This window comes from Oncorhynchus keta, chromosome 28 (assembly GCF_023373465.1).
Source record: "Oncorhynchus keta strain PuntledgeMale-10-30-2019 chromosome 28, Oket_V2, whole genome shotgun sequence".
In the NCBI taxonomy this organism is placed as follows: domain Eukaryota; kingdom Metazoa; phylum Chordata; class Actinopteri; order Salmoniformes; family Salmonidae; genus Oncorhynchus; species Oncorhynchus keta.
In genome coordinates this window covers 23,569,476-23,586,159 of record NC_068448.1, presented here as the reverse complement: position 1 = coordinate 23,586,159, position 16,684 = coordinate 23,569,476, and the positions used below count along the sequence as shown (strand labels likewise).

Below are 16,684 nucleotides of genomic sequence, written 5' to 3'. Positions count from 1 at the left end.
CCTGTGTCCTATAGTGCTTGTCTTCTCCATTCCTCACTTATGATGGATACCTGATTCCCTGTGTCCCATAGTGCTCGTCTTCTCCATTCCTCACTTATGATGGATACCCAATTCCCTGTGTCCTATAGTGCTTGTCTTCAGCTTTATGAACACATCTTAAACTCTGAGGTTCTCTCTCCCTTTACACTGCAGCAACACTGGATGGAACTAGACGTATCTAAGGTCACACACCGTTCCATGGTTGTGACCCTCAGGCGTTTCCCGATGGCTGTGCGTTGCCCCTGAACCTACTGCCCAATGGCTATCACTGCCACAATTGTAGCAATGCTGACAAGTCTGATGACCAGTCTGTTGACCAGTCTCATAACAACTTTTGAATTCTCTTCTCTCCCTGTTGGTTGTACTTGGTTTTCTGTTGGAGCGATTCCAAACTGTCACCCTGGCCTTGCACTGACTGTACTAATGATGCTACATGTCAGTTCTTTGATCGCGTGCATCAATTGTATTTATTTAGTTTTCAGACTGTGGTCTGTGGGGGCTCTGCCTGTGCACATTCCTCTCCGTTATCCCCATTATCCTCACTCTGTAGTGCGTTCACTCATGTGGGTGTGAACTCACGTCAAATCCTGGCCTTTTGCATGTGTTCGCTTTCATTGCCCTGAGCAATTTTCATTTTCTCAAGCAACAGTTCATGACTGGTGTTAAAATTCTGGAGATGCACTCTCATCTCAGTCCTGACGTTATCGTTTGTTAATCCAGTAATGATGGCGTGCAGGCACTGGCTCTTGACTAACTCACCCATATTTCATTCCTGATTGGGCACGAGCTAAGGCTGATAACACTGTCTCAGGTCGAAGACTAGGAAGTTCAAGGCAGACTCTCCATGCTCTTTTTGTTGCCTTAGTGAACTTGTGATAGAATTCAGTGGTGTCCTTCTCTGCATAATGTGTCCTCAAGATTTGCCTTAGTGTGTAGAATGTCATGTCTGTTTTCCCCTCCATATAAGACCTCATCTTAAAACCCTGGGCTCACAGCTCTGATTACTGCTTCTATGATTTATAATTCAGTGTATCCTTTTCTCAGTACATTTTCAATCTGATGTTCTAGGCTGCTGAAGCTGAGCTTCGCTTTCTGATTCTGATCTATCTGTCCGTGGATTTTTAAAAGTCTTTATGACTGGGCATACTAACTCCACTCTCTCTCTGTGGTATATGCTTTTCAGTAGCTGGGCTCACCTTTCTGCTGGACTGAGGACCCCCTACCTCCTCTTTCCGTCCTGCCGCAGCTCCTGTCTCTCCGCTGGGTTCACTGTCCAAGTGCGTCGTTGGCGCCGACTGGCTAGGACTTGTAGGCAGACGGTTCGCAGCATCCTCCGAGTCTGATATTACTTTTATTTCGTCTTTCAGTTGTAACAGACAAAATATTCCCTCATCCTCTGATTCCATTAAATCCTCCTTCTCACAGTAATCTTGAATCAGTTTGCGCCGCAATGCGCGACGGCTCTTTCCTTTCACTTCAGAGTCATCTACACCTCCTATTCCACAACGTACACACAGGTGCCGTAAATTGTCCTCAGTTAAAGTCCATAAACTCTGTTCGATTTCATCCAACAACGTTTCTCTTTCTCGATTCATATTTTCCTACTCACGTGGAAATAACGACAATGCAGGCAATGGCAAGATAGCTAGAAATCCGTTGTGTGGTTAGCCCGCTAACTTTAGCTAGCTAGTTACTCTCAAACGTCTCTCATTTGTTTTCCGTTCAATGAATGGGCCTGTGCTCACATGTAAATAACTCCCAGCTGTGCCTCCAAATGTGTTACCCTTTCTATGAGCTTGTACTATAAACTCAAACGCGAAAGGTACTATTTACTTGCATGTTAATCACGTCAGCACGACTTAACATAAGTTTACAGCATTTTTGTTAGTTTTCCTTCCTCGCCCCTGTCCTTCTTCGATGAGGTTTAACGGCGGTTGGCATCCAATAAATGTTGCATTACCGCCACCTACTAGACTGGGGTGTAACTCCCTTATACATTGATGAAATAAATAAAAATACCCTACCATTTACACTACACTCACAAAAAAACCACATCAAAACTAAACACACAATACTACACTATTTAAATCTATTTAGTCATACTTCAGGCCAACAGCATGAAAGGATGGGACACCAGCCCTTAACACACCCTGTAAATCTTCTGATTTTCAACCCAGCTAGCACAGTGGATCTGGGCCAATTCCGTCTGAGTCGGGGCACTCGAGAGTCAGACTCGGCCGACGTCATGTGACCCTGGGCCGCCTTAGGCAGTATTACTTATTTCTAGGATGTGGGGATTGAGCTTGGGCCGATTCTGGTGTGAGTTATCTGGCCCAAATGTATTACTTGGTGTAGCTCCCTTCAGTAACCACGAGCACAACCGTTCCTTGATTTTAACTGGCGGCTTTATTCTGTAGTTTTAGTCAGAATTATCACCTTCCGTGAGAACTATAAAGTAAATGAAAAATACAGTTAAGCACAATCTTACAACCTTATCTTACGCGTGACTTATTAGCTTAGTATAACTCTGAAGTGCTTACATACATAACAGTTTAACCGGCGTTATAACGGGTTCAGATTAAACACATGAATAAAGGAAAAAATACCTCATTGGCTGCTTATTACAGAAGGGAGGAAATCAAACTTCACACGTATTATTCCTGGCATGAATTCACACTTCATCCTAACATACACTCTTCAACCTTTATGAACTACACCCGATGACATGAAAACTTAGCTAACGCAGCGCAGGATGGCCTTCCCTCCAAAAGTGTGTTGCTACAATAAGGATCCCCGTTACAACAGTATTAGCTACGTAGTTCTGCTTGTATTATCATTTCCCCCGCACAGCGGACACATAAACAATTCAAACAAAAGACAACGACATAACCTGTAAGTCTAACTGTCAGTTACACTCCCACCAATCACCGGTGATTTCTGTGAAAGGGGTCTGCAGGTTTCTTGATCGGCTTCCAGGAGGGTGACTGTCTTATGGATGGGCCTCTCCAGATAGGTGGGTTTGGTGATGCGTTTACCTCTCTCATCTAGGGTTGAGTCGCTGATCAGTAACTTGAATCTTCTCAACCGGCCATCCTGTCCCGGGTACACTTCTGTAACCTTTGCCAATTTCCACTGGTTGCGTGGTGCAGTATCATCTTGCAAAATGACAATGTCATTAATCCTTGCGTTTCTTCTGTCTTTACTCCATTTCTGTCTGTGTTGGAGGTTTAATGCGTTGAATACGGTTAGCTACAAAGACGTGGAATCTTCTGGTTTCATTGTTGATGTAGCCAAGAACTACCTTCGAGTCTGTCCAGAAGTATTCCTGTAGACCTTGTATCTCTAGCTCCTTTTTGAGCATGTCACTTGTTCGAACAGCTACCACCGCTGCTGAAAGTTCCAGTCGTGGTATGGTCGTAACCTTGGAGGGGGCGACTCTCGACTTCCCCATAACTAGGGAGCAATGAACTTCTCCTGCGGTGCTGATTGTTCTGAGGTATGAGCACTCTCCATAACCTGAGGTACTAGCGTCGGAGAAGTGATGAAGCTCATAACTCTGCACCTCCTTGAAACTTGATGGCAAGTAGCTTCGTTGGATCCTTACTTCAGACAAGTTTTGTAGACCTTGGAGCCAGAATTCCCACTGGGAACGTAGGTCATCTGGAAGGGGGTCATCCCAGTCGATTTTGTCACAACACATCCGCTGCAAGATCTGCTTCCCCGCCAGGACAAAGGGTGCCACAAACCCAAGCGGATCATATACAGAGGCTACTGTAGACAACACTCCTCTTCTTGTGAGTGGGCGTTCCTTGACAACTACTCTAAACTGGAACTCGTCTGATGCGACACACCACAGTACACCAAGCGCTCTCTCCATGTGTGGTTCACCCAGAGCCATATCCAGGTCTTTGGCACCCTTGGCACGTTCTTCCTTGGGAATTGTGGCTATAACTTCCTTGCTGTTAGAGATAAACTTGTGCAACCGAAGTTTGCCGATGCTGCAAAGCTCTCTTGCTTCTTTCACCAGCTGGGCCGCTTCAGCTTCAGACGATACGCTCGTCAACCCATCATCAACATAAAAGTTCCTTTCTATGAACTGGATAGACTTCTCGCTGAAGCTTCCTCGTCCTTCGGCAGCAAGATGTTTGAGACCATAGTTGGCGCAACCAGGAGATGAAGCTGCGCCGAACAAGTGGACCTTCATACGATACACTGAGGGTTGAGACTCTAGATCTCCGTTCTCCCACCAAAGGAACCGTAGATAATCTTGGTCTTCTGCTTTCACATGAAACTGGTGGAACATGCGCTCTACGTCACACATGATTGCAACTGGACCCTTACGAAAACGACAAAGGACGCCCAGCAATGTGTTTGTCAACTCTGGACCGGTAAGGAGATGATCATTCAAGGACGTCTCTCGAAACCTAACTGAGCAGTCAAAGACGACTCGTATCTTCCCAGGCTTTTGTGGATGATAAACCCCATGGTGCGGGATGTACCATGCTGGATGCTTGTTAATTTCCTCTTTAGAGACCTTCTCAGCATCTCCACAAGCTATAGTCTCTTCCATGAATGCTGTGTAGTCCTTGTAGTACTGCTTGTCTCTCCTTAGCCTCCTTTCCAGGCACTTGAGTCGGTGAACTGCACATGTTTTATTGTTCGGCAGATTGGGTCTTTCTTCCTTAAACGGCAGCGGCATCTCATAATGTCCATTGTCCTTACGTCTGATGCCCTCTTTCATTTTCTTCAGGAACCGGATATCCTCTTGAGATATGAGGTCCTCTTCTGCAGCTCTCTCGTTGAAGTCAGATTCAAGCGTCTTGATAATGTCCAGTGTTGTGATTACCTCTCTTACATGTGTTCTACAAACATAGTGTACTTGATTTGTGAGGTTGGAAGAAGATTGAAGGCTTGGCATCACCTGTCTAACGATAACCCGATGACTCACTCCAATAGGGTCGCCATAGTCGATACATGGATTTCCATAGCCGACTATGCTCCAGCCAAGATCTGTTCTCTGAGCAAAAGGCTGATTTCCCTTGCCAGACACAATTTCTCTTGGAAGGAGAGCCTGGGAGCAGTTGTAGTAGCCAATTAAGAGACCGACATCACAGCTCTGTTGAGGAGCAATCTCCTCTGCAATGTGTTCAAGATGAGACCATGCTCTTGCAGTCTCTGGAGTAGGAATATGATCTCTGTTTGCAGGAATAAACTCTCTCAAGTAGGTCGTTGGCAGAGGGATTTTCTTCTCCAAGTAAAACCCAGACAGCTTCTGGCAGGGCACAATGGTATTCCTTGAAGCCATTGTAGAGAGTTTCAGTTGGACTGGCTCCTTCCTTGTATTGAGAGCCTTTGTTGTCTCTTCAAGGATAAAAGTCGTGTCGCTCTGGGTGTCAAGAAGTGCATACACAAGAACTTCACAATCTGGCTCACTTGTGGTTGACACCCATACTGGAATGATTGTGGAGGTGTGAGTGTTGTGAATGTCCCTTACGACTCTGTTAGATATGGCCTCACTTGACACTCTTGTCCCCTTATCTCGTGGGGGCTCTGTCTTCCTATCCCTTAACCTTTCTTTAGTACGATCTTTGTGCAGGCAGAATGGATGCCTCCTCTGACACGTGTCACAGGTGTTCCTGTTATCACAATCTTTTAATCGATGCCCAGGCCTTAAACAGCCAAAGCACAATTTATTCTCTTGAACAAACTTCTGTCGCTCTGCGGTGGGCTTATACATGAACTTCCAGCATTTGTGGAGACTGTGACCTGACTTATCACAGAAGACACTACTAGTAACAGTATCTTTCTCATCAGAGTTAGTTGCTAATACCCTTGCTCCGGGGTTTTGAATCCTTGGCGTCTTAAGTTTCCCATTTTCACTTGGTTTCAAAGCATGAAGGGATGTTATAGGATTGCAAGCAATCTTGGCTTCTCTCGTGAGAAACTTCAGAAACTGACTGAAGCTAGGAAAGATCTCCGTTTCTTCTAAGATGTCTGTGACCTTTCTATTCCATCTTGAAGTTAGCCAATCTGGAAGTTTATCGAGGATCTTTTGGTTTTCATTACAGTCATTAAGCACCTCCAGGCCCTTATTCTGAGACATAGCATCTTCACAGCTGCGAAGAAAGTCTACAAGGTCTCTAAGTTCAAGAATGTCCTTGGATCCTATCGTAGGCCATGCATTGAGCTTATCTCTGAAAGACTTGGCGATGAAGAATTTTTTTCCGTACCTTTCTTCAAGAATGGTCCAAGCAGCATGGTAGGCTGATTCTGTTCCTAACATAAAGTAACTTTCGATGGCTTTCTTGGCAGGCCCACCGACATATTTTCTTAAGTAATATATCTTCTCAGTTGTTGGTATGTTCTTCCTGTCTATCAGAGTCTGAAAAGAGACCTTCCAGTCAGTGTACGAGAGAGGCTCTCCATTGAATGTTACTGGTTCTGGTATGGGGAGGCGGCTTTCACTGATTGCTTCCGCTAGTAACCTGAACATGGTCTTGGTGCCATCTTCTTGCTGTGTGCTTGTCACAACATGTTGTGGTGAGAGACTGTGAAATGAGCCACTTCTGTGCATGACTTCTTTCACAGATTTGCAGTTAAAGAGTAGTTCTCTCTCCTCGTCCTCTGAGTTTTCATCTTGCTCATACACTTGCATTCGTGCCTTGGCAGCATTTAGTTTCTTGAGCACTTCTAGGCGCTCTAACTCTCTACGCTTGTCTTCTAGCGTCCTTCGTCTGGCAGCATTTTCTACCTCTAACTTGACTCACAGCCTAGCTTCTTCTAAGCTGCGTTTCACAGCCTCAGCTTCTTGCTCCACTGTCCTCTTCTTATCTTCATCTTCAAGTCTCTGAAGCTCTTCTAGTTGGCGTTCTTGCTTAACTTTTACTTCTAAAGCTGCTTGGTTAGCAGCAACTTCCGCCGCAGGCTCTTGTGTCTTGACAGATGACACGCTTGAGCGTCTGGAGTTGACGTTTGAGTTGCTTTGAGACTGGGAGGAAGCACTTGAGGGCTGATAGTTGAGACTTGACTTATGTGAGAGTTCGGGACATGCACAAGGAATTGCTGTCCTTCCAGTGCAACTCTATCTGGTTACTTTGACCTTCTTCCCTGCCTTTTAAATGACACCTTACAGTCTTGATAATAGACATTGTAACTGCTTCACAAGTATCAACTCTGCGTCGTATATCGTTGTCGGGAACGTCGATTTGACGCAAATTTACATAGACAAGGTTTAGCTCTGTAGAGGTATGGCTAATCTTGTTTAAGAGGTCTTCTAGTAGGTCTTCAGAGCAACAGCCTGTCAGTGACAGTTTTGCTTCCTTTACCAGAGCCTTCCACTTCTCATAGATGACCCTGAAACGATGTTCAAGCTGTCTCCACCTTTCATCGCGCAGTTCTCTGCCCTTTTCAGTTAACCTGCGGACCCTCTCACCTTTTCGTGGCTCTTGTTGTGCTATCTCATTAGCAGCCTCTGTATCATCATTCACTGGCCAAAGTGACTCCACACCAGTCTGGGCCTCTTCCTGCTGTTCTGTTTGTTCTGATAAAGGCTCGACGTTTGCGAGGTGTTGCTGCCGCTGCTCAACTTGACCCACCCCATCTCTATCACCTTTAGTGAAACTACCTCTTTCTGACATTCTAAATCAAGTCAAATCAATTCTAGCTAAGGTTTGGATAAGTGAGTAGGTAATTTATACTCTAATTCACTGTAATTTAAACCTTAGTATGTGGTATAAACATGTATAATGCTTGTAACAAAGGCTTGAACAAACACCTTACCAAACAATTACAATATTAACTCACAGGTGAAAATATAATTAATAGGTGTACGCTGACCCTTAATGTTTGTGACTATATATATATTTTTAGTAAGTTTCAAATAATATTTTTCAGTAATACACATACCAGCGATACATTAAGATAGAAAGAGCAAATGCATAATACCAGAGTCTTTATGAAATAGACAACTATCTCCAGTCCTTACGAATTGTAATCTTAAAGTCTCTTATTAGCTGTTCACAAGGCTAGGACCACCTTCAAACACCTTGACTTGTACTTGCGTTTCTGACTTTCCTGTTCGTCTTGACCTTGTGTTGCCTCATGATGCTTCCTTATGTGGAGATGTTCTTCTTAATTTGCAGGTAGGTGCAAAACTCTTATCTGGCAGATGACAGGGTCTACCAGGATTTGGGAATCTTGTGATTCTCCCGATCTTGCGACCGGGAGACCCATGAGGCGACGCACAATTGGCCCAGCATCTTCTGAGTTAGGGGAGGGTTTGGCCGGCCGGAATGTCCTTATCTCATCGTGCTGTAGCGACTCCAGTGGAGGGCCAGGCGCATGCACGCTGACAGGGTCCCCAGGTGTACGGTCCAACATGTATTTTTAGGGGGTGGATGGGTATAATTTATATGCATAAAATGTATAATAGTAATATTTAAAATGACTAAATCAGGTAATTTTGTATACATTTATTTAAATTTGCATCGGGCCGCTTCTGGGGGGATTCTGGTAAGATGCCGGCAAAGTCAGCTGAATTCCGGTAGATGGAAACGGCCCGATATACTTGGGCCGATTCAGGGCAGTCATTCATTTTGATTCCAGGCCGAGTCCAACACTGGGCCAATTCAATCAGTTCCGGCCCCCCGGAAGAGGGCCGGCTTCTGGGCAGATTCTTCATTGCTAGCTGGGAAGTCTCGCACACCCATGTGCACACCCACCCTCGCACACACATACCAATACTTTCCCCAATGCTACACATTTCTTTGCTTCATGCCCTTCTGCACACTTCTCACACATAGGAACCTCCCTCCTTCACACTTCTGCCACATTCCCATAAGCTTGACACCTGTAACAATGTAATGTATTCAGCACAAAAGCTCGTACAGGATACCTTATACAGTATTTCCGAACATCTCTTTATCAGGTAAAGACACAACATCAAAACTCAAAATAACAGACAACGACTCTTCTGTTTCACCACTCACGCCACCCTTCCTGCGGGTCCCAAACGACAAGCATCACAAACACCAGGAATCTTCATTTGGTCAACTTTCACATTTACCGCTACCCCAGTAATCACTCCTTTCAATGGCGCCCTTTTCATGGGAGCAAAATAATTCACATCTCTTACCCCATTCATTTAAAGCGGAGTGCCTGCTCCCTCTGACCAGCAGAAACACAAATAATTATCACAAAGCCACTTCTGGTTACCCTGACCAATTCCACATCACCCAACTCTGTTTTCACCCACCCTGAAATTACAAATAGTTCAGCCAAAAGGCAAGGGTCCACTTTCTTCAAACACTTCAAAAATGTCACCCCTACTATCAGACTCATCTTTATCCTGACCCTCTGTGCAAGCCTCGGGCTCTGAGAACTTCACCACACCAACCACCTCCGATCATTCACTTCCATTTATCCTCCTGTCTTCAGCTCACTCTGCTTACACTTTCTACCATTCTTCTTTAACAAACCATCTCACCCTGTGCTGCGCCCCAACCCAACACATCCGACTCAGCTTTAGAATCTTAGTGAAATATTCATTATTGGTTTTGGGTGTGTTAGGCCAAGGCTAGAGTGACAACCCACAGGATGGCAGACCCCCAGGGCCAGGACTGAGAAGGCCAGCAGCTAGGGATTGCCTAAACACGTATCTCTCCTGACGTGGGCATTTTCTCAATGCAGACTCCTTTAGTCGTACTGTATTCCATTTAAGGCATCCAGGCCTTATGAAAGTTGCCCAGTATACCCATAATCTTGTATAAAATAAGATCTAGTGATACATAACTTGACATTTTAGGAGGATAACCAACCCTTGGTTACACAGTTTCTTCAAATAACAGTCTCCAGTATCAAGATTTCCAAGCAAACAAAAACAGGAAGAAGGGAGAATCTGTAGACATGCTAAGATAAGATACTCTTTTCCAGAATTCAGCCAGCCTTCACAAGACCATAACATGCAAATATGCCCCCTTTTGTGTTTTACAGCTCCGTCATGAGGCTGTGCATTATCATGCTGAAACATAAGGTGATGGCCGCCGATGAATGGCATCTCGTCATGTTCTCTCTAGGCATTCAAATTGCCATCAATAAAATGCAATTGTGTTTGTCTCCTGTAGTTTATGCCTGCCCATACCATATCCCCACCACCACCATGGGGCACTCTGTTCACAATGTTGACATCAGCAAATCACTCACCAACACAACGCAATACACATCTGCCCGGGACTGTTGAAACCAGCATTCATCCGTGAAGAGAACACTTCTCCAGTGTGCCAGTGGCCATCAAAGGTGAGCATTTGCACACTGAAGTCGGCAACGATGCCAAACTGCAGTCAGGTCAAGACCCTGGTGAGGACGCGAACATGCAGATGAGCTTCCCTGCGGCGGTTTCTGTCGGTTTGTGCAGAAATTATTCAGTTGTGCAAACCCAATTTTATCAGCTGTCCGGGTGGCTGGTCTCAGATGATCCCACACGTGAAGAAGCCGGAAGTAGAGGTCCTGGGCTGGCGTGGCTACATGTGGTCTGCAGTTGTGAAGCCAGTGGGACGTACTGACAAATTCTCTAAAATCACTTTGGAGGCAGTTTATGGTAGAGAATTAACATTCAATTCTCTAGCAACAGCTGTGGTGGACATTCCTGCAGTCAGGATGGCAACTGCACACCCTCAAAAGTTCAGACATCTGTTGCATTGTGTTGTGACAAAACTGCACATTTTAGAGTGGCCTTTTATTGTTCCCAGCACAAGATGCACTTGTGTAATGATCATGCTGGTGAATCAGCTTCTTGATATGCCATACCTGTCAGGTGAATGGATTATCTGGGCAAAGTAGAAATGCTCACTAACAGGGATGTAAACAAATTTGTGCACAAAATATGGAACATTTCTGGTTTATTTTATTTCAGCGCACGAAACATTGGACCAGCACTTTACATGTTGTGTTTTTATACTGTAGGTGATTAAAACAACTTGTATTGTATTTGAAAGTACAACTGCAAACTGTTATCCATTACTGCATTCAGTTAACAGATAATAATAATAATACAAATCTATGTAGTAATATTGTTGTAACAAGGCAACGTGCTGACTATGAACCGATACTTGGATAATGAAATAGATTTTTAGTCTCCTCTCACAATAACTAATCAATTTCTTTGATCTAGAGTCAAGCTAATACATCAACTTGCTTTTAGGGCCCATAGGGTCAAGAGTTACATTAAAAGTCTGGGGTGTTCAGAGTTTAGAAATACAGCCATCCCTAAAATGTAATTTTAATGATGCAGTGCAGGACTATCAAGACAATTCCACATATGTCTTCAATTCATTTTTATTCTCCATCATTTTGTAACATCCAAACATGGAAGAATTACAAATGGACACTTTGTTCCAGGCCTAAATTACCCTGCAGGCAAAACTGGTTGAAATGAAATCATCACAACCATCACATCCTTATAACCAGATTTGCCTGGAGGTATCCTGCCTTTTAGAAGAGGGTTTAGGGAAGGGACGTCCCAAGGATCACGGATATTGTGGCGGAAGAATCAGAAGAAGCTCGGTAACATAGATCATTAAGATGTCTTATCTGCATAATGTCACACCTTGATCTGTTTCCCCTGTCTTTGTGATTGTCTCCACCCCCCCTCCAGGTGTCGCCGATCTTCCCCATTATCCCCTGTGTATTTGTACCTGTGTTCTCTGTTTGTCTGTTGCCAGATCGTTTTGTTTCGTCAAGCCTACCAGGGTTTTTCCCCTCTGTTCCTGTCTTTCGATTGTTCCTGTTTTCTAGTTTTCCCGGTGTAGACCTTTTCTGCCTGCCCTGACCCTGAGAATGCCTGCCGTCCTGTACCTTTGCCCCACCTATCTGGATTATGGCCCCTGCCTGCCATTGACCTGTCTTTTGCCTGCCCCTGTTGGATTAATAAACTGTTGTTACTTCAACGTTGTCTGCATCTGGGTCTTACCTGAAACCCGATACATAATATGCTTATATGATTGAACTGTTGAACTCTTTTTATTAGAATGTATCCCTTCAGACTCTGGTGTTGGCAGTTGCACTTCCTCTTTCATATGGGCCTCAGTCACCTGGGGCCCAGAGAGGGGAGAAGTCAGGCTTGTCTATCATATGTCCCTGTTGCTATGCAAAATATCAGAAAGAAATGAGGACAGGAGGGAACATTGTCTTCACATGTAGATTAATGGGGAACCAATTACTCCACAATGTCTGTGCCCAGTCACTCCCTCCTTCGGCTTTGGGGGAGATAAGGTCTGAGACAGTATGTGTGTGGGGTAGTGTCTGGAAACATTGTAAGTCACCTCTGATGTTGCACCTGTCCTGGGATAGTGTAGGACCTAGAAGCTCACTCCCCTCCTTGAGTTCGTCTAGGCGTGTGGTCAAGGACATACATTTTTCTTGAGAAAGGGGTATCTGGAGTTGACAATTGATTTAAAAGTCTTGTCTTCGGAGCCAAACTCTGTACAATAAGAACAGTCTTCATGGCAAATGCTATCTGGCTGGGGGATTGCTCTTTCTCATATATCAAGTCTAACCTTGTGACCCATTCCACACATCTGCTGTTTGTCATGGAGACTAAGAGGGTGTATCCTTTGTGTCGGGGCTCTCAACGAATCATCTAAGAGTGGTTCGTAGACTAGCCATCGTTACGCAAAGCACGCAATCGTGCCCTCACCTGTCTGAACAGTCGGGCTATGAATGCCCTCACCCGCTATATAAAGTCAGCAAAAAAAGAAACGTCCTATTTTCAGGACCTTGTCTTTCAAAGATAATTCGTAAAAATCCGAATAACTTCACAGATCTTCATTGTCTTAGCGACCGTTGCACAATATCACTGTTTCCCATGCTTGTTCAGTGGACAATAAACAATAAACAATTCATGAACATGCACCTGTGCAACGGTCGCTAATACACTAACAGCTTACAGACGGTAGTCAATTAAGGTCACAGTTATGAAAACTTAGGACACTAAAGAGGCCTTTCTACTGACTCTGGAAAACACCAAAAGAAAGAGCAGGCTTCCTGCTCATCTGCGTGAACGTGCCTTAGGCATGCTGCAAGGTGGCATGAGGACTGCAGATGTGGCCAGGGCAAAAAATTGCAATGTCCGTACTGTGAGATGCCTAAGACAGCACTACAGGGAGATAGGACAGACAGCTGATTGTCCTCGCAGTGGCAGACCACATGTAACAACACCTGCACAGGATCGGTACATCAGAACATCACACCTGCAGGACAGGTATAGAATGGCAACAACAACTGCCCGAGTTACACCAGAAACTCTCAATCCCTCCATCAGTACTCAGACTGTCCGCAATAGGCTGAGAGAGGCTGGACTGAGGGTTTGTAGGCCTGTTGTAAGGCAGGTCCTCACCAGACATCACAGGCACCAACGTTGCCTATGGACACAAACCCACAGTTGCTGGACCAGACAGGACTGGCAAAAAGTGCCCTTCACTGACGAGTCAAGGTTTTGTCTCACCAGAGGAGATGGTTGATTTGTGCGTATCGTCGAAGGAATGAGCGTTACGGAATGAGGTCTGTACTCTGGAGCGGGATCAATTTGGAGGTGGTGGGTCTGTCATGGTCTGGGGCGGTGTGTCACAGCATCATCGGACTGAGCTTGTTGTCATTGCAGGCAATCTCAACGCTGTGCGTTACAGGGAAGACATCCTCCCCCCTCATGTGGTACCCTTCCTGCAGGCTGATTCTGACATGACCCTCCAGCATGTCACCAGTCATACTGCTCGTTCTGTGAGTGATTTCCTGCAAGACAGGAATGTCAGTGCTCTGCCATGGCCAGTGAAGAGCCCGGATCTCAATTCCATTGAGCACGTCTGGGACCTGTTGGATCGGAGGGTGAGGGCTAGGGCCATTCCCCCCAGAAATGTCCGGGAACTTGCAAGTGCCTTGGTGGAAGAGTGGGGTACCATCTCACAGCAAGAACTGGCAAATCTGATACAGTCCATGAGGAGGAGATGCACTGCGGTACTTAATGCAGCTGGTGGCCACACCAGATACTGACTGATACTTTTGATTTTGACTCCCCCTTTGTTCAGGGACACATTATTCCATTTCTGTTAGTCACATGTCTGTTGAACTTGTTCAGTTTATGTCTCAGTTGTTGAATCTTGTGTAAATATTTGTATGAACATAACATGTCACGTTTGCTGAAAATAAACGCAGTTCACAGTGAGAGGACGTTTCTTTTTTGTTGTTGCTGAGTTTACTTATTGGTTTGGTTCTGTCCTCTATAGTGCTGTCCGGTTAGAAGATGATATTGAGGCACATCACTGTACTCTTGATATTCACCACACGCACGCACGCACGCACGCACGCACGCACGCACGCACGCACGCACGCACGCACGCACACACACACACACACACACACACACACACACACACACCTGAAGATGTTTATATGACTTATGAATCTTATTGTTGTGATTCTATAAAGACAAAGATAAGCACACATGTAAACATAATTAGTTCATGGGTATAACTATGCAATATACATATGTACATGCAGGGGCGCAACTTTCACTTGGGATGGGGGCTGACATGTCCCCCCCACATTCTGAAATTTTGTCTCCCGGAGTTTTATCATTGGAATGTGATCAGTCGGGTAGGCTGTTTGGGGTGTTTATCTGACTGGATAAAAAAATAATACATACATACATACATATACACTGCAAATTTCACATGCTGTTGTGCAAATGGAATAGACAACAGGTGGAAATTATAGGCAGTTAGCAAGACACCCCCAATAAAGGAGTGGTTCTGCAGGTGGTGACCACAGACCACTTCTCAGTTCCAATGCTTCCTGGCTGATGTTTTGGTCACTTTTGAATGCTGACGGTGCTTTCACTCTAGTGGTACCATGAGACGGAGTCTACAACCCACACAAGTGGCTCAGGTAGTGCAGCTCATCCAGGATGGAACATCAATGCGAGCTGTGGCAAGAAGGTTTGCTGTGTCTGTCAGCGTAGTGTCCAGAGCATGGAGGCGCTACCAGGAGACAGGCCAGTACATCAGGAGACGTGGAGGAGGCCGTAGGAGGGCATCAACCCAGCAGCAGGACCGCTACCTCCGCCTTTGTGCAAGGAGGAGCAGGAGGAGCACTGCCAGAGCCCTGCAAAATGACCTCCAGCAGGCCACAAATGTGCATGTGTCTGCTCAAACGATATGAAACAGACTCCATGAGGGTGGTATGAGGGCCCGACATCCACAGGTGGGGGTTGTGCTTACAGCCCAACACCGTGCAGGACGTTAGGCATTTGCCAGAGAACACCAAGATTGGCAAATTCGCCACTGGCGCCCTGTGCTCTTCACAGATGAAAGCAGGTTCACACTGAGCACATGTAACAGACATGACAGAGTCTGGAGACGCCGTAGAGAATGTTCTGCTGCCTGCAACATCCTCCAGCATGACCGGTTTGGAGGTGGGTCAGTCATGGTGTGGGGTGGCATTTCTTTAGGGGGCCGCACAGCCCTCCATGTGCTCGCCAGTGGTAGCCTGACTGCCATTAGGCACCGAGATGAGATCCTCAGACCTCTTGTGAGACCATATGCTGGTGTGTTTGGCCCTGGGTTCCTCCTAATACAAGACAACGCTAGACCTCCTGTGGCTGGAGTGTGTCAGCAGTTCCTGCAAGAGGAAGGCATTGATGCTATGGACTGGCCCGCCCGTTCCCCAGACCTGAATCCAATTGAGCACATCTGGGACATCATGTCTCGCTCCATTCACCAACGCCACGTTGCACCACAGACTGTCCAGGAGTTGGCGGATGCTTTAGTCCAGGTCTGGGAGGAGATCTCTCAGGAGACCATCCGCCACCTCATCAGGAGCATGCCCAGGCGTTGTAGGGAGGTCATACAGGCACGTGGAGGCCACACACACTACTGAGCCTCATTTTGACTTGTTTTAAGGACATTACATCAAAGTTGGATCAGCCTGTAGTGTGGTTTTCCACTTTAATTTTGAGTGTGACTCCAAATCCAGACCTCCATGGGTTGATAAATTTGATTTCCATTGATACTTTTTGTGTGATTTTGTTGTCAGCACATTCAACTATGTAAAGAAATTAAATAATAATAATATTTAAATCATTCAGATCTAGGATGTGTTATTTTAGTGTTCCCTTTATTTTTTTGAGCAGTGTATGTAATACAGTTATGTCCCCCCCACTTCTAAAACCAAAGTTGCAACCCTGTGTACATTAATAAATGGCATTACAATTACAACATGTCTATAAAGGGCAATAAACACAGCATCAATGTTAACATAAACATTCACCTTTTGGACAGAGAAAGAAACCAATTACTTGGATTGACAAAGGGTAAAGATTTATGCCACTCTCTCTCTTCAGCCTTGCATGAGAATCTGCCAGGCTGAGACCTTGTGCAACCAATGTAATAACACTTATGGCAGTATGGAATAATACTACATACGACACACAATAGGCAAAGCGGTATTGGAAACGCTAACATTAAAGAAGAGTAACAGCCATAAAGTAGAACAAATGTCTGAAAGTTATCAAAGTAACAGTAAGTATTTAGTGGTAATTATCTATTATTACACAGCATGTAAAAACCCCAATAACCCGCCCTGCAACTTACATTTTGTT

The 16,684-nt window shown here is 45.2% G+C and overlaps 1 protein-coding gene across 7 annotated transcripts in view; it reads right to left on the bottom strand.

The window, feature by feature from the left end:
- LOC118360864 (F-box only protein 6-like) overlaps positions 1–16,684 on the bottom strand; it is a 62,914-nt gene that overhangs the window by 12,668 nt on the left and 33,562 nt on the right. For 2 of the 7 annotated variants that reach the window (XR_008085449.1, XM_035740361.2), the window contains exon 1: positions 1,236–1,965. The exons of 4 other annotated variants lie outside the window; for them this stretch is intronic. Coding sequence is in view for 2 of the 3 variants with exons in the window: in XM_035740361.2 (XP_035596254.1) it covers positions 1,236–1,634 (399 nt within the window). In the remaining variant the exon portion in view is untranslated. Of the gene's footprint in view, positions 1–1,235; positions 1,966–16,684 lie in introns of those variants that run through there. One more of the 7 variants, XM_035740360.2, reaches the window with a different exon arrangement.